Raw genomic sequence first — 20,230 nt, 5'->3', positions numbered from 1 at the left:
TTATTGTTGTGCCACTACAATATTATTGTTATGTAGGCTCTGATTGTATTGGGACCCCGTAGACTCCCATATATAGAAAGGAGGTCTTGTCATTTGTATCATCCAAGAATTGTTCATTTGTGTAATGTAAAGGAGGTTTCCCCCTCAAAGAGGTTGATTTTGAAGACGTTGATCTATTTTTTCTATCTTTTTGTGAGTTGGTTTCATAACATCTAGTATCAGAGCTTCTGGATTCTACGGTTTCGTTGCTCCAAACAGGGCATCGTGGCATTTTCGCTATAATTTTTTCTCTATGAAGGTTCAAAAGCTAAAAAAAAACCCATTTGAGTTGAAATCATTCTGAACCTCGGGTCCAAATTTCAGATCTTGTCTTGCTATATTTTCGGAGATATGATCTGAGGAAGTTAGGGTTTTTGCAAGCTCCAGAATTCCATCTCAAACAGGTCATCGTGGCATTTTCGCTATAATTTTTTTCTACGAAGGTTCAGACTCTGAAATTAAAACCCATTTGATACGAAATCTTGATGAAGCTCGGGCCCGAATTTCAGATCTTGTTTCGCTATATTTTCGAAGATACATGGTCCAAGACATTTAGGGTTTTTTCAGGCTCCCGAATTACATCCCCAATAGGTAACCTTGGGAAAATCATCATAACTTTCTCTCTGAGGATCAGATTGAAATTTCGTAAAAAGTTACAAAAAGAGGATGGACTGTACTTTTCTCTGTATCGTTTTCAGGTTCGAAGGTCGAAACCGTGACACGTGGCACTTCGTACAAATTTGCTCTACTGAAAAAGTATATAATCAGGTCACCTTGGGAGATTGGGCATAACTCTTTCTTGGAGAATCCAATTTCGATCAGACTGGTGGAATTGGAAAGAGGATGTAAAGGGCTACCGCAAGTCACAATTTTAGACCTTGGAGATCCGAAATTTCAAAGATACATCAAATTCAAGATCGAGCTCCTAAAAGCAAGAAAAAGAATGACTGGAATCAAGAAAATAGAAACACCTAGTAAGCAAAATTGGAGGGATGATTTGAAGAATGTGATCGAAGATATGATCAATAAGATAAAAGGTATAGAAGAAAAATTGAATGGCAACATGGAGGATTTGAAGAAAGACGAGGAAGGTTTGAAGGAAGGTGGGACAAATTCACTACAAGAAAGGCTTCCTAATGCCGAAAAGGTAGTAGACGAAACTCATGATGAGAACAAAAGAAAGGTTAATCATGATTTTGTAGACTCTAACATTGGATTGAAGACCCACCATATTCCATATATAGATATGACGAAATTTGATGGCAAGGATTCGGTAACTTGGATACTATGGATGGAGCAATATTTTGATCTACATGATGTGCAACCGCCACAAAAGGTACGTATTTCATCTTTATATTCAGAACCAAATCAGTTTGTATGGTATAGAGAGATTTGTTCTCGTAAACAACTTGTCACCTAGTCAATTTTCATGGAGGAATGATAACACATTATGAGGATACAAAGAGCAACACCTTCTTCAGCCAATTGATAAATCTCAAACAAAAGGGTTCAATGGTAGAGCACATTGAGGACTTCCAAAAATTGAATATAAGGGTAAATGATGTCCCGGAGATGCATAGGATTGAAATCTTCATAGGGACTTTAAATGATAACATCCAACATGAGGTTCGCCTTTGGGAAGTTGATTCATTGGAGAAGGCATACACGTTGGTAAGAAAAATTGAAAGAAAAATTATGGCAACAAGGAAGCCTACCACTCATAACCATAAAGATGGAAGTGTTGTCGCTCCTAGCCTTTCACCACCTACAAGGTTGACACCACAACAATTAGAAGAAAAAAGAGCAAAAGAGCTTTGTTAAAATTGTGATAGAAAATACACTAAAGGTCATAAGTGTGCTAAGAAGAAATTAATTTACATAGATGGGGAAGAGGAGCATGAAAAGGAACAAGAAACATCAAAAGAAGAGGATATACACCAGGAACCAATCCTAGAGAAAGAAGAAATGAATTTGACCATATCTCGTAATGCATTGACAAGAATTACCACTTTTCAAATTCTCGAGGTAGAAGGGCATATCAAGAAGAAAAAGGTAATAGTGTTGATTGATTCGGGTAGTACCCATAATTTTATTCATTGTAAGATAGCCAAGGAATTGAATTGCTTCCTATACCTAGCACCAAAGTGTCAAGTGATGGTTGCAAGTGGAGGAACCATAAATTGCTCTGGAAAGTTTCATAATATCAAGCTATCCATGGGAGAATATGTATTGAATAACCCAATGCTTTCCATTCCAATGGGTAGTGTTAATGTTGTACTAGGAGTCCAATGGCTACAATCCTTGGGTACAATAGGTTTTAATTTTCAAGAACATTTCTTGAAATTTTTTTGGTAAGGAAAGGAAGTTGAATTAAGGGGTATCGCAGGGAAACCGAGAAAGATAATCAGCTCTAACAACATGACAAAGCTTCTAAAGAAAGAACAACGGGGCGTAATTGCACAATTATGTTCACTAGAGGTTCCCACATCAAAATCATCTATTTCTCTAGATCTCCAAAACGTTTTGGACAATCATTCCAAGGTATTTGAGAACTCCCAAAGGCCTCCCACCTATTCGTGATCATGATCATGCTATTCATTCGACAGCAGGAAGTGTTCCCCCAAACATCAGGCCTCACAGATATCCATATGCCCAAAAGAGTGAAATTGAACGTATGGTTGCAGAAATGCTTAAGGTTGGTATAATTCAACCTAGTCAAAATTCTCTCTGTTCGAGTGGTATTGGTACACAAGAAAGATGGATCAGGGCACATGTGTCCAGATCATAAGGAGCTCAACAAGCTTACTATTAAAGATAAATTTCCCATTTTCCCATCATTGATGAATTATTGGATGAATTACGTGGAGCAATTTACTTCACCAAGTTGGATCTTCGTTCAGCATATCATCAAATTAGAATGAAGACTAAAGACATTCCAAAAACAGCATTTAGAACTCATGAGGGTCATTATGAGTTTTTGGTCATGCCTTTTGGCCTTACCAATGCACCTACATTTCAAGGTTTGATGAATTCCATTTTCAAACCCTTCCTTAGAAAATTTGTGTTAGTATTTTTTGATGATATACCAATCTACTACAAGTCGTGGAAGGATCACGTTCAACATGTTGACAGGGTGCTTAAACTATATATGCAAAAAGCTCCAAATGTTTCTTTGGAGTACAAGAGGTGGAATATTTGGGTACCCACTTAACTCATAGCTCATCTTATCATCCTCAATCTGATGGGCAAACTGAGATAGTGAACAAATGTTTGGAAGGATATTTTCGTTGCTTTTTATTTGATAAACATACACAATGGGTCAAGTGGTTGCCTCTGGTTGAATGGTGGTATAACACTTCCTTCCATACTACAGCAAAAATGACCCCATTTATGGCACTTTATGGATATCATCAATCGTCCATCACATCATCTTTAAAAGGAAATCCTAAGGTTCAAGCAGTGGAGGATCACATTGAGCATCAACAACAAGTTCTCAAACTCTTAAAGGATAACCTCACTTTGGCGCAGAATAGAATGAAACAACAGGCAGATCAACATCACAACGAAAGAAGTTTTGATGTAGGTGACTAGATATTTATACAACTACAACCATACAAACAAATGTCCCTCAAGAAAGCTAAGAAGGATAATAAATTATCACCAAAGTTTTATGGTTCGTACAAGGTGTTACAAAAGATTGGTACTATGGCATACAAATTGGAGCTTCCTGCATCCTCCTGAGTTCACCCAATTTTTCATGTTTCATGCTTAAAGAAGGTTATAGGTGAGAAGATCCCAGTTCAAACAATTTTGCCAGAACTTGACGAGGAAGGAAAAATCATATTGTAACTGGAGGCAGTCACAAAAACAAGAAATCGACAGCTACGAAATCGATCAATTTTAGAGTATCTCATCAAGTGGAGGAACTTACCCGCTGAAAATTCCACATGGGAGGATGAGAATTTTATACAAAAGCATCTAGAACTACTCAAGCGTTGAAGGCAACACTTTTTGAAGGAGAGGGACATGTTAGGTCCCTATACTACTAGTGTAATCCCTTATTGTTATTAGTGCAACCTTCTTATTGTATTATTGTGCCCATATAGTCCCCATGTTGTTATTATTATGCCCCATAGAAGCCCACTATTGTTATTGTTGTGCCCCTATAATATTATTGTTATGTAGGCTCTGATTGTATTGGGACCCCTTAGACTCCTATATATAGAAAGGAGGTCTCGTCATTTGTATCATCCAAGAATTTTTCATTTGTGTAATGCAAAAGGAGGTTGCCCCCTCAAAGAGGCTGATTTTGAAGTCGTTGATCTATCTTTTCTATCTTTTTGTGAGTTGGTTTCACAACACTTGAGGGTCATTTGGAAAACATACAGAGAGTTGATCAGTCAGATCAAATTGGTGAAGCTAGAGGCAGCACAGTGATTTGTAGTGATCACACAGAGAGGGCCAAAGGGAGTTTTCGCTGGAAGATCTTCTCTGGAACCAAGAATACTCAGCAGAGAGGCAAAGAGACACACAGAGGAGGCAGCGCAGAGGCCAGAGAGGGTGACGCAGAGCCAGGAAGAGCTCGCGCGGGCCCCACGCATGGCAGTGCAGAGCCTCCACGCAGAAGTTCGAATTCGCTGAGGAGGCTGACATTTCTAAGCCGGGAGGGCTGGAATCAACTCCTGGAAGCAAATCGATCCCCAACAGAGGTGACGCAAGGCCTTAGATGCTGAGGCAAGCCCAGCAGGGGCAGCACAAAAGTAGTCGGGTAACTCGTTGGTTCAACTACAGGATCAACTGGGTCTTGCAATGTAGAGTGAGGTAATCTCACTAATTTCTTTTGCCGAGTGATATTCTCTGTAACTGGATTGTCGAGAAGGCATCCAGAAGTTGTATTCAAAAATAACTTCAGCTTAATAATAAAAACCCTCAGATCTACTACACCGGTTTTCCCACATTGGGTTTTTCCAAGGACATTTGTCCAAAAACAATTGTGTCATTTGTGTTGTACCTTGTACATTGACATACATGATGTAACATGCCCTCAAACGGTCTCATCATAATTACATTTTGACTTTGACTTTCTACTATCTAGAAGCACTTTAAAATGTGCTTCACCTATTTTCAATGAGCAAGAAACTCATTGACAAATACTATAAAAATAATTTCTCTTTTCTTGAATAAATACAAATATCAAAATTACATTTATGAAGACCGAACCTAGTTACATTTCCTTCAACACTTCCCTCTTAACTAGGGAGGCATTCATACAACATTACAAGGTGTTTGGCAATTTTCAATCTTGAAGAATTCACATAAGAGAAACTGGATTAGCAATCCATCTATTAAAGCATCATATCCATCAGCATTGTCATAGTGTAAGGCCTTAACTAATAGCTCCATCTCTTTACAAGACCATGAGCTAGAATGCTGGCGAGACCAATGATTTATAGACACCTTCATCATTGTCTCTCAAGGTACATACCCACCTGGGTGTTCTCTAAGTATGACCTTCTAGGACTACTCTTATCTTGGGTTCCGAACCCTCAACGAATATCGGTCCTCTTGCCTACTCTTGTCTTGGATGCCCTACACATCCTCAAAGAGTATCGGATGCCAGATGATTACCTAATCCTCCCATTCTTTCTTCCCAAGTGAAGACAAGAATGGTGTGTCTATCTTGTGTCTACATTTCCATTCATGGCGTTCATCTAGACTTACTGTTGTTAGTCCTAGTCCAGTGCATGACCCATTAAAAGGAAAACACAATTGTCACTCCTTTGTAATCAAGGGTGATCCAAAACTCCCTCTTGATCAGGGACCTGTCAGAGCTCCCTCTTAACTAGGGACTCTTTCATTCATCAACAACTTCTTCTTCGGGTGTCCTTCAGCTGCTTGATCTTCTTCCTTTCTTTGATGTCATGAAGTCTTTGTTCGAACTTCTTCTAGGTAGGGCACCATCCATCGATCACTTTCCTCCCTGGTTTGTCATGTCATGCTTCCTTCGTGGAAAGTGGCTTTCTTGTCATTCATCAGGTTTTCTTGTCATCTTGGCTACTCTTTTGTCATCTTGTCCATGCTTCGGAATATTCTTCTCATGGATGCTTCATTGTACTTGCATGTTTACATGTTTTGACCTAGTAGCCCATCATGACTTCATCTTGATATTGCTTCAACATTGATTTTTCTTTTGTTGGATGGCTTCTTCATCACAACATCTTTGTAGAGTAGAATCAGTTATCTACACCTTTTGTATCTCCAAGGCCTTCATAGGTGTCAAGGGTCCTTTCTTCCTTTATCAAAGTTGTCATGCCTTCTTTCGAGAGATATCTTCAAGGCATTTTGTCAGATAGTGATTCCCGGTGATCATGGTGTTCTTCACATGCTTGATCTATTTCTTCATTTGCTTCTTCTCAGATAGATAGGTCAACCATCTAATGCTTCTTGTGAGAGCATTCCTTCATTGCTTGCTTTCTGGACTTGTCAGCATTTCTTCTTGCTTCTTAGTCAGCAATCTTATGCTCCTTATGTGAGCATATTCTTTTGTTGACCTTCATTGCATTGTGGTACATGCCTTCAAGCATGTTCTTGGTGAAAGAGATTCTTTCATGCTTGATCATGTTATAGAACTATACCCATGACTCAATAATATACAAATGATAACATGACTTAAACTTTGATGCATACATACCTCATCTTGATTCTCCTTTGATCATCCGTTGGTGTGGCCCTTCTTGCTTCATCTTAGCTTGCCTACATATCATTCTTTTCTTGAAACCCATGAATGGGATTCCCAATGAGACATCTGCTTTGGTCCATGAACCTTCTTTTGAAGATTCCATCATAGGATCTTAAAGATCCTTGCCTTGCAAATGTTTCCTTTCTTTTGATGATGTAGGTCTTCTAAGATTCTTATCATGATCAAATTTTCTTTCATCATGTATGAGGTCCTATACTAGGTATGTTCCTTCTATATGAATATCTTGAGCTACGTCTACCATGCTCCTATATTCTAGAAGATATTTCTACCCATGCATTTTTATTCTCATTATTAAATGCTACATGTTCATGAGTATCTAGAACTCTATGTATATTATGTTGTTGGCTTCTAGAGGAAGTTTCTAGTCATGCAATTTTATTCTATTCCTACATGCTCCCATACTACTCAAAACTTTGAAAGAAGTCTAGAAGTAAATAGTTTGACCTAGTCATAGTAGAGATCCGGAGATCTTCCTTCTTTTGCTTCTTTCCTTCTTCTTTCACCTCTTGAGTTATGTGAGCTTCTTCCCTCTCCCTTTTGTTGTTGTTGTCCTTCTTAATCTTAGGACAATTCATTTTGTAGTGTCCATATTCTTGGCATCCAAAACATTGGCTTTTGGACATGTCTTTGTTGTTTGTTCTTCGTGGACCAAACTTGCAAAATTTACCCTTTCTTTTGACCATGGTAGCAAATGCTTGCTCCTTTGATCCCACATCTTCTCTTGCCTTAAGTCTGGTTTCCCCTGTTTTGCATAGAGACCACATTTCACTGAGAGTAGTTGCTTCGTTCTTGGCATATATGCTTGATGTGAAGTTGCCCCAATCCTCAGGTAGAGCATTGAGTACTACAGTTGTCATTTCTCTGTCAGACATGACTTCCCCAAGCTCTTGAAGTTGATCTCTCATTTCAGAGATTTTCATGAAGTAGGGAGTTATTCCTTCCTCTGTTATCTTCATCGTGTATAATTCATTCCAAAGATATTACTTCTCCAGTTGTGGATACTGAGAATAGCTCTACTAGCTTATCATAGATTTGTTTCGATGTCTCACACTTGGAGACATAAGGAATGAGAGAGTCTTTGATTGATTTTATCATAATCCTTTGAGCTCTTGTCTCATCCTTATTGTACTTGGCTAAGGCTTGAGTCTGCTCCTTAGCAGGGATAGTGATATTCCCTTTGACAAGTTCTAGGAGTTCATTCTCCTTGAGAAGTAGATCAGTGCTCTTCTTCCATGCAAGAAAGTTATTGGTCCCTACCAATTTATTGCTTTCCTTGCAAAAAGACATTGATGTATATTCAGAAAGGGACATGTACTTACTTGATAGATTTTGTGATGTGATGGATTTGCTTCCTCCTGGAAGGCTTGATGTCTTGTCTTCCCTGGATCTTGATGTTTTTCAAGCTGCCTTCTCCAAGTGGACTTGCTTGGTGATGATGTTTGCTTGAAGACTTGTAGCTTGATGTAGGTCCTGCTTCAATCTACTCTTCTTTGTAGGTGCTTTTATGTAAGGCTCGTCTTCTAGCTTTGTAGACTTCCTTGATGGATGATGGATTGTAGACCCTTCTTGACCTTGAAGTGATTGAGACTTCTAGGTTTGATGCTTCAATCTTGTAGATGCTTCTCCTTGATGAGTGTTCTTGAGTTGCCCTTTCCTTGATGTGTCACCTTAGCTCTGATACCATGTTAAAGAATCTAGGGCAAAGTAGTGTAGTGTGATTCTTTGTTACTTGATAACAATTTGTGATGCATTTTTACAATTTATCTTCTTCTTCTTATTAGTGTGTGTCTTGCATCAAACTGCTATCAAAACAAAATAACAAGAACACAAAGATTGGCTCTCTCCCAGGGACAAAACCACTCCACTCTTGAGAGGAAAACCATTTGTAAGTTCTGTCTTATTGAAGCTTCTTATTTGAACAACTGCCAAACTCTAGACCTTTGACTAGGATATCCTCCAAGCATAAGTCAAATCCTTCCTCTTTCTACACTATAACTTCCGGCACATGGACCTCAGCACTTCATCCTCCTTCCAGCACTTCGTTCTTCTTTCAACTTGTTAGTCACCTTGTTGCACTTGCTCTAGAGAAGACACTATTGATGAGACCTTTCTTCTTTATGATGGTTCCTTTATTCTTTCCACCAATCAACTAACTTGGATGTAGGGTTGTTATGACTGTATAAAGAGATCTGATTCTCGCACATGTGACTGTTTTCTACCCTAGAAAACAGTCCCTTCAACTTTGATCTTGGTCCTTCTTCCTTCGTTTATGAGGGCTTCTCCTTCGCTTGTAGAGAGAGGCCTTGTAGACCTTGTTTGCACCCAAAACAGTGAGATAGGATGACCTTTACTTCTCTGCTGCTATGGCCATAGGCAGACCTTCCTTAACCTCGCACGTGTGGCTGTAGCTGCTCTAGAAACTGTCTTCTTACCCTCGTTGTTTTGTCTCCTTATCACGCTGCCCTTGTAACCCTTTTCCTTGGCTTTTCTTCGTCCTTCTTCGTCCTCTTTCTTGCTTGCGGATTTCAGAGTGAAGTGATCTCAAATGAGGAGTGGACAGCCTCTATAAATAGAGGTTTGTCCCTCCTCTTTAGGCCGACTTGACAGTTATACTATAATTCATCTTTTATTCATTATTTTGTTGCTTGGAGACTTTGTTGATGCTAGGAGAGAATTTGACTTTGCTTGGAGGTGTTCCCATGACCTTATACATTGACATACATGATGTAACATGCCCTCAAAGGGTCTCATCATAATTACATTTTGACTTTGACTTTCTTTAAGCACTTTAAAATGTGCTTGACCTATTTTCAATGAGCAAGAAACTCATTGAAAAATACTATAAAAATAATTTCTCTTTTCTTGAATATATACAAATATCAAAATTACATTTATGAAGACCGAACCTAGTTACATTTCCTTTAACATATTCGGCCATCATACCTTCTCCGGCCACAAGAAACCTCTCCTCACTGTCACTGCAAATCCATCCTATCCTCATCATAAGGAAAACTAAAAAATGGGAACATAGTAATGTCCTACAATGTCATCATCTTCTTATTATAGGGAAACATCAAAAACTTCTTCATATTTAAGATAAAGGACCCAGAATAATGTCACTATCATCACAAAATAAAGATTCAATAGTGCATTGTGAGATAAAAGTATAAGATAAGATAAGATAAGATAATTTTATTAATGTCCAACAAATGACCATAATAGATCAATGGGATTGTCGGTTACAATGATTACATCATGCCAAGCCGGTGGACCAAACGGTCCCCTTTAACATTTCTTTTAAAAAGCAGAAAATACATCTATAATCTAAGTAAATGTAAATGTAGAAGCTAGAAGCTCTCAGCTTCAAAACAAAGCACTGCGATGAAGCAGAGAAGGAGAAGAAGAAGAAGGAGCGATGAAGAAGGGAAGGAGTCTCCTGCCCAGTTCCTACTCCTAACATCTGAGGTCGAGAGAAGAAAACTGAGAGAAGCTTGTCAAAGTCTGTTGTCTTGTGGGCATACCGGGTTGTCAATGTTGTCGCCTGGAGGTTCTAGGGCGCCTCCCAGGGGTGGATCCAATCCTAGAGTGCTGGTGCAATCTAGTGGGTCGGCCCCCCTGGGACCGCACTGATCTGGTCTCAGTGTCTGTGGGTCGGTCAATGGTTCTTTTGGTGCCCCGCGCTGATGGTAGTGCCCTAAAGAAGTTTGTGATCTTCTGCGTGGTGTCCGATTTGGTGGGGGGCTGAAGAAAACGGGCCCGAAATCTAAAGGCCTCCTGGAGATAAAGTGCAAGGCATCTTTGATCAACATATCTGAGGAAGCTGGTCAAAGTCTGAGAAGACCTGAAGAGACAATGGAAATGACCTCGAATCTCGTAGTAAGCAGGGCATCCGAAGATGAAGTGTGTCTCTGTCTCTATCTCCTGTAAGTGACAGAGCTGGCAAATCCTATCTGCCCTATCGATGTGGTGATCTGTCTCCACCCGGAGTCTGTGAGACCCAACTCTGAGCTGCCCGAGGGGGATTCTAAGGGCATGCATCCAATGCTAGAACGTGTACTGGGGTTTGATGATGAGCCCATCCCTAATCTCCAGGCAATGCTCCACATAGAAGGCCATTTTTGGACGTAACCCATTGGGAGGATTGGTCCCTGTAGTCTGAATGTATCATCTGTAAATATCCTCCTTAATGATTTTATTCAGCTCTTGCTGATTGGGAAGGAGGTGGCCTGGAGCATTTAGAGAGTACTAAAAAGGAGGGAGATGGTCAATCTAGATTCCTGAAGCCTCCAAAAGCTCTGTCACACCAGTGTACCAACATTTGGATCGGCATGTCTGCGTACGGGAGATGTTCTCCGAGGAGCAATATGCTAAATATGGGTATCTATCACAACCTTTCCTCGTGTCTGCCAAGCCTCGGAGCCTGTGCAGGAGCGACATTAACCTGAATATCACCTCTAGGCAGAAAGGTTGAGCCCCGAACTCATCTAGAATGATGTGCAGAGGAACTGTTTGCTTGCACCTAATGAAATGGCGCAAAAGGAGGATCTGGACCCGCTCCGCTGAGGCCCAATCTGACTCTAGGAGAGAGGGACCCCAAATCTCTGAGCCGTAAAGCACTGTGGGGCGAATCAAAGTGTCCATGATGCTCATTTTGGACGAGATGTCCTGGAAATGGTGTCGGAAACACTGCCTCTCCAGAAGGGCTAGGGAGCCATACCCTTTATTGATCCGAGGCTGAATGGCTGGCCGCAGGCTGAAGTGAGGCCCTGAAAATTGAACTCCCAAATATGTATAGGTGCTGACAATCTCGATCTCTTCTCCTTTAAATAGGAAGTGGAAGTCCGAGGTTTTCTTGACTCCATTGAAAATAATCACTTTTGTTTTACCCAAGTTCACAGTAAGATGCCTCCGATCACAAAAAGTTGCGAGAGCATACAGCTGTCTCTGAAGGCCTTCTTAGGAGGAGGCAATAAGGGCAATATCGTCTGCAAAGAGGAGGATGGAAATCGGGACCTGATGAAGAAGACACCCATTTGTATCCTGGATATGTTGTTGGAGGAAGGACTCAAGCTCATCGATATAGATCCCGAATAAAGTAGGAGAAAGGGGGCATCCTTGCTTGATTCCAATGGTGCTTCGGATGAAATCCGACATTCCTCCGACTGTGCGGAAATGGCCAAGGACAGCCTCATAGAGGCGCATGATAGCTGTGAGGAGAGTCGAGGAAATGCCAATCTCTCATAGCCTCTGGAAAAGATCTTCCCTCGGGACTGAGTCAAAGGCCTTCTGGAAGTCTACAAAGCAGCAGTACACTTTATAGGATCGATGCGTAGCCTCCTCGATCACTGCACGAAGAGTAAGGATGTGGTCGATCGTCTGGTGGTCTGGGTGGAATCTTGATTGGCCCTTGGCCCTGAGTTGTCTCTGCTCAAGGAAATGGGAGAGTGTCCTGTGGAATGCTGTAGCATATAGCTTGGAGAATGTGTGCCCAACCATGATTGTCCTGTAGTTGTTGGGGTCGGAAGTAGGCCCTGACTTGTGGATCGGGTAGATAATGTGGTGTGACCAACCATCCGGAAATCCATCCCGAACCACCTCGTTGAAAAGGTCCACCAGATATCTTACTAGGGGGCAAAGTCCAAGCTTGAAGAATTCTGTCTGGAAGCCTTCTTCGTCTGTTGCCCTGCTGCTATTCATTGTCCATATTGCCTCTCTGATATCTTTGTCGGAGAAAAGGTGGCAGGAGGTGGGGGGGGAAGTAACTTGAATCAGAGGCTGCCCAGGAATGTCATACAGTTGGGAGGTGTGAGAGAACATTGAGGCAGGATCAAGGTCAACTGGGGTAGGTGAGCGCCGGGAAAGGATGGTCCCCCAGAAATCTTTTGGGGAGCGAAGGAGGAGAGTAGAAAGAACCTGTCTCCTATGGGCAATGAAAAGGCGCTTCTTGTGACGAAGGAGGCAACGGTAGGCAGAACAGAGGTTTGGGTATGTTGGTAAGGAGTTCCAGAATGCGTGTCGGAGGTCCTCATGCATAGACTTGCATTCTTGGTCATACCATTTATTCATAGGGAAATTTCCTGGTTTGCGGGAGGTGGTGGCAGTACAGGTAGAATGGGGGAAGGATTGGAGCGCAGCTTCTCAAATTGCATATGAGAGGCACTGGTATAGAACCCAATACTCAGTTGTAAATTGCTTATGTCATATTGTTTTTCATGCATGTCTATTGTTTCAATAATATTTGAATCAGGAACCACTAAATGGTTAGCACATTCAATACCAACATACATGTCATCTTGAGTAGGAACAATAGAGATAATTATTAATAACATCCCTTCCTACACTTGTCCTTTTGAGTTTGAATAGTGCAAAAACAGCATTGCTGAAAGTTTTAAGAAATCTTCCCATAATAGTCTCCTTAGTAATAGACTCCATTTCACTTTCTCTCAATAATTTACACCAAACATTGCTCTGGTTATGAGGCTTATGTATTCTTTTGTAGTGAGTCTACAAGGTGTGAAAAACCCACTTCTTCAATATGTCTTCAATATGTAATTAGTTACTTTCTTACTATATTTTACAAAGTATAACTTCAAGATAGATATATATAACTTTGAATACCATTTTTATAACTTCAAAAAAAAATCCTTTTTATATATACAATTTCCTTCACTTTTGGGGGATACAATATAAAATATATGTACGTTTGTCCACCTATAACTCCTTGGCTAGATAACCGGATTCGTCCTATAGGCCCCACGAATCCCGAATCCAGCGTGTCCGACGCGATTCTGCCCTGATTCGCGTCCAAAAACCAGGACACGTCATGTCCTTTCCTGACTCGTCGAATCTGAGGTCGTGTCACAATTTTGGCAGCGTGTCCTATTTTCCAGGACTCGTTAGGCGGCAAAAGTGACCTGCACGGGTATGAAAAGGCCGCATTTGGTCATTACAGCCACGCATATTTTCATTTGGCAAGCATTTTGGCAGCTTAATGATCAAGTCTAGGCCCTAGTATTGATATGCATTCATGGTAATGTTAAATTCTTAAAGTAAAAGTGACATTCTCCTTAATCTTCATTTTCATCCTTTTACTTAAATTTTTAACATTACCATGAAATGACTCAGGATGTTTGAGAGTGGTTCCGGTCTCATTGGATTTCATATGGAGAAAGTAAAATTTTAGATTTCATTCAAAATCTAGCAGACTTATCAGTTTTTCAGGATTTTAGGATTGGGGGATTGCAATGTTTCCATTGAATTTTGTCATGTATTAGGGTATGGAACTCATATTTAATCAAGAGCACCAATCCCTCTATGTACCTTGATGTTAGTGACATTGGTTGTCAAACTCCTGTATCATGACCCTACTAAAAATGTACGCATCACTCAAACAAAATCTTGACTTGACATGTAATGCTTGTTCTATCTTATGTTAATGCTTAAAGGGTGATATTAATGACAAAGATCCCTATACAGATACAAAGGTAATGACAAAAATACCTCTGGATATTAATGCTTAGAGGGTGATATTAATGACAAAGATCCTGATTTTCCAACAAGACTAAAAAATTAGACATTTCTCGTGGTGGCAAGAGGGCCAAGCATAAGAAATAGATAATAGATTGACATCTATTTGAATTTTGTATGTACTATGCATGCTAATAGCTATAGATGAAGATCTTTATTTGAAATCAATAAATTTGTATCATTAATTAAAATTTGTGTAAGAAATATCTAATTTTTAATATGTATATATATTTTTTAAATATATATATTTTTTAATAAAATAATATATAACGAATCCTACGTGTCCTGTTCCGGGGGGTCAACGTGTCCGAATCCGACACCACGAATCTCGAATCCTACGTGTCCCGAATCCCCATGTCAGGTGACTTAGCTCCTTGGTTAATTTCCTTCATGTAAAAACAAGAAAAACATACCATTCACGTAAAGAGATGTTTGTATTCATTTTGTTTTTCTTTACCTTGCAAATACCATGACACTTACCATGGGTTGCTAAATCCATGAGCTTATAAACCACCAATGAATCATTCAAATAAAGAGATATTTGTATTTATTTTGTTTTTATTTACCTTGCAAATACCATGGAAAATTACCATGGGTTGTTAAAACCATGAGCTTATAGACTACCAATGGTAATTAATGAGGAAACAAGATTATCAGATTTAGTCTTCCTTTTCTTACGTGTAGTTTTAAAGATTTTTGGAAAAAATCCTTTTAATGTGGTAAAGGACTTGAAGAATAGGGAGAAACTCCAAACAAATTTATTGAATGGCGAAAAATCCTATATGGCCAATGACCATATCAGACTACCTCCGATACCAAAATTATACAAACAAAAGTTCGTTATTGCACAAATATTCAAAATATCTAGAAAATGAGAATATCCATCATAGGATAAATAATATTTATATATAAATTTTGAATGTACAAGTGATATGTTTGAATACAATGATGGGCCCGGTATAAATATAAGGCGGGAGTTCCCTTTTGTAAGGAGTCATGTCATTTGAAATGTGCCCTTTCGTAATTACTAATTATTATTAATTTTATTATTTATTATTTATTATTTGTATTATTCCATATTCATGTTCATAACACCAATAAAAAGGAAGAAGTTCTCCTCTATTTACAGAGTGAGATCTAACTTCCTCTAAAAGAAAATATCAGTATTTGATTTAATTCCTTAGATCTAGCCTACGAAAATTAAATCTAAGTCCTAAAATTAAGTAATCTAAAAAAATCATAAAAATTAAGTGGTCAAGACTCAAGCCACTTGTACAATGGAAGATGAGTAAATGCCCCATAAAAGAGGGTCAGTCCACTAAAACAAAGAAGATGACGGTCCATGTTGCCACATATAGCCTCCAAAGGGTCTGTAATATATGGAGATGGTCAACACTCCCTTGAAGAAGCCATAAAAATAGTTAAGGAAACTCCAATGCCCATCTTAATTTGTTCTAGATGCTTCATAAGGGTCAACCGACTAACCCTCAAAATACAGTAAACGAGCATCCAATGTGGGTAACCTCCAGCATCTTTCACCAAGTAATGCAACATTCCCATACAAAGTCCTGAATGTACCTCCAAGGTGGATGATCTTCAACCAATCAGCCCATAACTCATTGAATCTCAAGGTCCAATGTCTCCAATGATGGTGAAGCATCTGCCTAAGCCAGCACACATCCAACATCCTTCTTTATCTTGTGGAACAATCTCATGAAGACTCCATCAAAGGGTCGGCATCATCATAACAGCTCCAAAAATTAAGTCAAATCAAGGTCCAATACCTCAAAATAGTGTCCCAAATGAAGGCATGTGGTCATGCTTTGGGTCAAGGCACTCCACGAAGCATGGGGGATGCTCTCATATGTCAAAATTTGGGACATTAAATCCCCATCCATCCAAGAGACATCAAATATAATGAAGTAAGTCGCCACTCCAATTCACTTTTCTTCAAGATAGTTCATCCAAGCCATGTCCACATCATCTAGGGTATCAAGAGAGTAACACATCATATGCATTGTAAATTTTTGAACCCAGCACCTGGCATTTGATTCCTAGCAGATTATCTTAGATCTACGAAATAAAAGCACAGTCGGGTTCTTAGCATGAACAAAAAATCACTCAGGGGAAGCACAACTGCACAACAAATCTCAATCACATATGACACAAATTCTGCCCAATAAAGTCAATTCTTCATTAACAATAATCAAAACCTACTTGGGCTCCCTTCTTAAGAAAATGGCCAAACTAAGGAAAATACATAAAACAACCGAGATCTGATCCAGTTGATCAATCCCTAGCCTTGGTTGATCTAGATCTCCTGGCTGTGCCCTTGAGCAGATCATTGAAGTTTGAACATCGACCCATTCCTTGCCTCCAAAAGGAAGATCCTCTGAAAAGGAAAGGGGATGATACTAGATCTGGAAGTTAAGCTACTAGTTTGAAAGTAATGATAGCAACAGTGTAGTTCAGTGTATCAAGTCTGGGATAAGTTTGTTTATTGTTGTGGAGGGCTTATAGCCTGGTTCCATCTTTTTTGTATTGCTAACTGAAGTCAACAAAGAGACCTGAACTATTTTACTGCTGTCTTGAATTTTGGTGTTTGTTCCTTATAATGTTGGTATTCATTTAATATACCGGGGTCCCAATAAATCTATCGGACTTTGCAAGAAATCACTTAAGAACCTTCAGCGGATTTGAGCTACCTTATGTGCTATCAGATTTGAATTTGTTCTGCTGTTGTTTTATCATTCCTTTTCTGCTATATTGTTGGCATTCATTTGATTTACCGGGGCAACAATCAATCTATGATATATTGCAAGATCTGCCGAAAACCCACAGCAGAGCAACCTAAGTAAAGGGCAAATTTGGCAAGGAACACTACACACGACCTTTGACATCACAGATAAAAAACATGATGCATTCTACTGCAACTATTATAAGAAGTTGAGCAAAATTATTTACATAAAAGATTTCAATGACATTGCATATACAGTCATATAAACTAACAAAGGAAACAAAACATCAGAAATTTGCAAGCTACAAGAATTCAATCCTACCTGACCAGTGGCATGGAAACTAAGCTCAAATAGAAAAGAAATTAAGTCTGCGGCATCAACTCCTCTATCCTGCAAAAAGAAAATTGCAATTATTAAACAGGTTCCTCAAGTAACTCTTCAAAAGAGCTCACACATGATCACCTTGCCTTTGCACATTCAATCAGTATACCTCAGCTGTTGAGATGTACTCTCTAATGATCTGCCAGAGTTGAGAACTTGTTTCCATCAGCTGCATTTGATTATACATAAGCAAGTTAGGGTCTCAGATAAGTAAACACCATAAGTCAAACCTGTCTCTAAAGTCTTCTTTGGCCAATGCAAACCAAAAGCATAATCCACTCTTATCTATAAAGCCTTGCACTACTGTTACAAAAGCAGTCTGCACACTCTTACCAGAAACTGGAAACCATTCTCCGTTAACCTCGGTGCTTCCTTTTCCCTGTCAGAATATTCTGTTTGTACATTATAAATCATTCTAACTACCTATCTACCCAAAGGTAAGGAGTCCAAGCATCTAAACAAACACAAGAACAAACACAAATTAAGGTAGAATAACCATACATACCTCAAACTCAAGAGGCCAGCCCGTTGGCAAATTTTCAACATAGAAGGGCTAAAAGGTTCAGAAGTGCTTTCTTCAAAGCCAGAGCTGACTAGTTGCAAAAGAAAATTCTGCAAAATGCAAAACATGTATCAACTTCACTTCAGAGCTAAATAAGCATAAAAGCATCTACAGTCATTTTCTCGTAGAATGATGATGACAGAATAACTCAAATAAATTGCCATATAGATTATTAATGCAATTAATATATATTAATATTAGAAAGTCAATGAAATAGAAATATATTATGCTTCAATCTAAAACATCAGCTAATTTCTCATCTCTGTTTAGAGCTTTAGCAAAGAAAAACTACATAAACAATTTCAAGTGAAATTAATGTTAAATGTCATATAAACGAGTGGTAATCATAAAGATTTTAAAATCCATTAGCTTAGGGAGAAAAAAAAAACAGAACTCAAACCTCCCATTGTCTTAGAGCATATTTCTCTAGTTCTTCCGCAGTTGGAAGCCTAACAGCAACATTTGGAGGCATCGGTTCTCTAGGAGGAGCTCCCCTGAAGTATATTAAATTCAGTAATAAGGCCATGGAAGAATTTTATGAGTGATTTTGAAAAGTTACTATTATTAATAAATGTAATAATTCCAATAAAAAAATTATGGAAAACATTTGCAAAACCTAACTCTCACTGGATAGCAAAACAAAGAACTTGTAGAAAAAAAAAATCAACTAATTCCACTAACTCAATGACCTCAATTACATAATCATAAAGCTACTAATTAGAATGTGTGAATTTAAACAAAACTTTAGACAAACTAAATATCACTGGAAAGATGAAAGTACAGCCAAAGCACAGAGATACTAGAATCTAATCTACTAATTATTACCATCACAATGACATCATTACAAAATCATAAAGCTAATAATTAGAATATGTGAATATAATCAAAACTCTTGCTGGCATATATTTGCTAATAAACACTACTAGAAAAGTATCAATATCCAAATCACATCAACAATCAATTTTATAAATATCCAGAAGTAACCAAACGCTACCAATAGAACTCGTAAACATTGGAACGATCAAAATAAAACTAAATAAGTGGATAAGAAATTTCCAAACTAAGTTTGTTTAAGAGAAAAAGAAACATGTGGAACATACGATAACCGTCATGAATAGAGCAATATATGAGGGCACATGTTCCAGACATGTCCAGTTCCACACGTCCGTCAAGGTTTCTCATCCATTGTTAAAGATGGCTAGATCTGTGAAGAGTTTTCCTCCAAGAGCTTGGTTGAACATCATTTTGAAGGCAGTGAAAGCTAAGGGTTTTTCTTGATGTGCGGTACTATGTTTTGGATCTAATTTGTTGAATATGCACAGGAAATCAATTGCAAAGAGATATGTTTTGAAGGGCTAAACTCTCAGTGATACTGTTCCCTTTAGAAGTGTTTGATTGTGGGTTATTTCCCTCTTGAATATCTTCATGTTTATTGCTGGAAGTATTCATGTTGTATCTTCCTTCTTGATTGGAACTACCTACAAGTTTGCTGCTTGCATGCCTATCAATAAGCACACCCTTGTGCATGTTTTAGAGGTTCTCCCTCATTAGGGCTCCTTGTTAGTTTAAGGTAGCAGCAGACAGGTGTTCTAGTCTCTATGATGTTTAAGAGGCTAAGGAACATGAGATCTCCAAAACCCAGAAAAGGTTTCACGAGATGAGACTCTAAAACGACTTAATTAAATTAATTAGCCAATAATTTAATTATTTCTTAAGTCTAACTTAGGGAAGTTGGTTAACCAAAGTTAATTAATTAAGGTAAATCGATTTTGCTTTAGAGATTTCTATTGAGAGTCAAAGTGATCTAAACCATTAATCAGGATTAGATCTTGGTCGTTGGTTGTCCAATAGAAGATTATAATAGCAAGTCGAGGGCTTGGAGAAGAGGCATGGAGTATCATTTGAGCAGTTCGACTACCAAGTTTGCAGCATTCGGCAAGGGCGCAATTGAAGCGAGGGAAAACATCAGAGCGGAAGCAACAGAGATTTCAAAGGAAGATTTTCTCAGTATTTCCAATGTCCGGGAGACAGGAGAGAGGGAGGCTAAATTATCTGCAGAGGTCGTATAGAGCAGTGCAAATAGCCAGAAACCCCAGTGATAGTTGCCAAAAGAGACTTGGTTCAATTGCCAATTGTCAGATCAGGGTCTTGGAGGAAAAGCGAGTTAGTTTCAAAGGCAACAAAGTTGGATGTCTAACCTGGAGGAAAATTCAAGGTTGTATG

The 20,230-nt window shown here is 38.9% G+C and overlaps 1 protein-coding gene across 3 annotated transcripts in view; it reads right to left on the bottom strand.

Moving 5' to 3' along the window:
* LOC149187366 (transcription factor-like protein) overlaps nt 1–20,230 on the bottom strand; it is a 340,582-nt gene that overhangs the window by 213,731 nt on the left and 106,621 nt on the right. For all 3 annotated transcript variants that reach the window (XM_089411340.1, XM_089411338.1, XM_089411337.1), the window contains 5 exons: nt 18,408–18,501; nt 17,951–18,057; nt 17,779–17,824; nt 17,555–17,614; nt 17,386–17,454 (listed from right to left, as the gene is read on the bottom strand). In XM_089411340.1, coding sequence (XP_089267466.1) covers nt 17,386–17,454; nt 17,555–17,614; nt 17,779–17,824; nt 17,951–18,057; nt 18,408–18,501 — 376 coding nt within the window. The remainder of the gene's footprint in view (nt 1–17,385; nt 17,455–17,554; nt 17,615–17,778; nt 17,825–17,950; nt 18,058–18,407; nt 18,502–20,230) is intronic.

Source organism: Pinus tabuliformis, chromosome 3_1, assembly GCF_031772625.1.
Source record: "Pinus tabuliformis cultivar Carrire ecotype Pingquan chromosome 3_1, CPIR1, whole genome shotgun sequence".
Taxonomy (NCBI): domain Eukaryota; kingdom Viridiplantae; phylum Streptophyta; class Pinopsida; order Pinales; family Pinaceae; genus Pinus; species Pinus tabuliformis.
The sequence above is the reverse complement of the archived record's forward strand: the minus strand, read 5'-3'. Positions and strand labels throughout refer to the sequence as shown.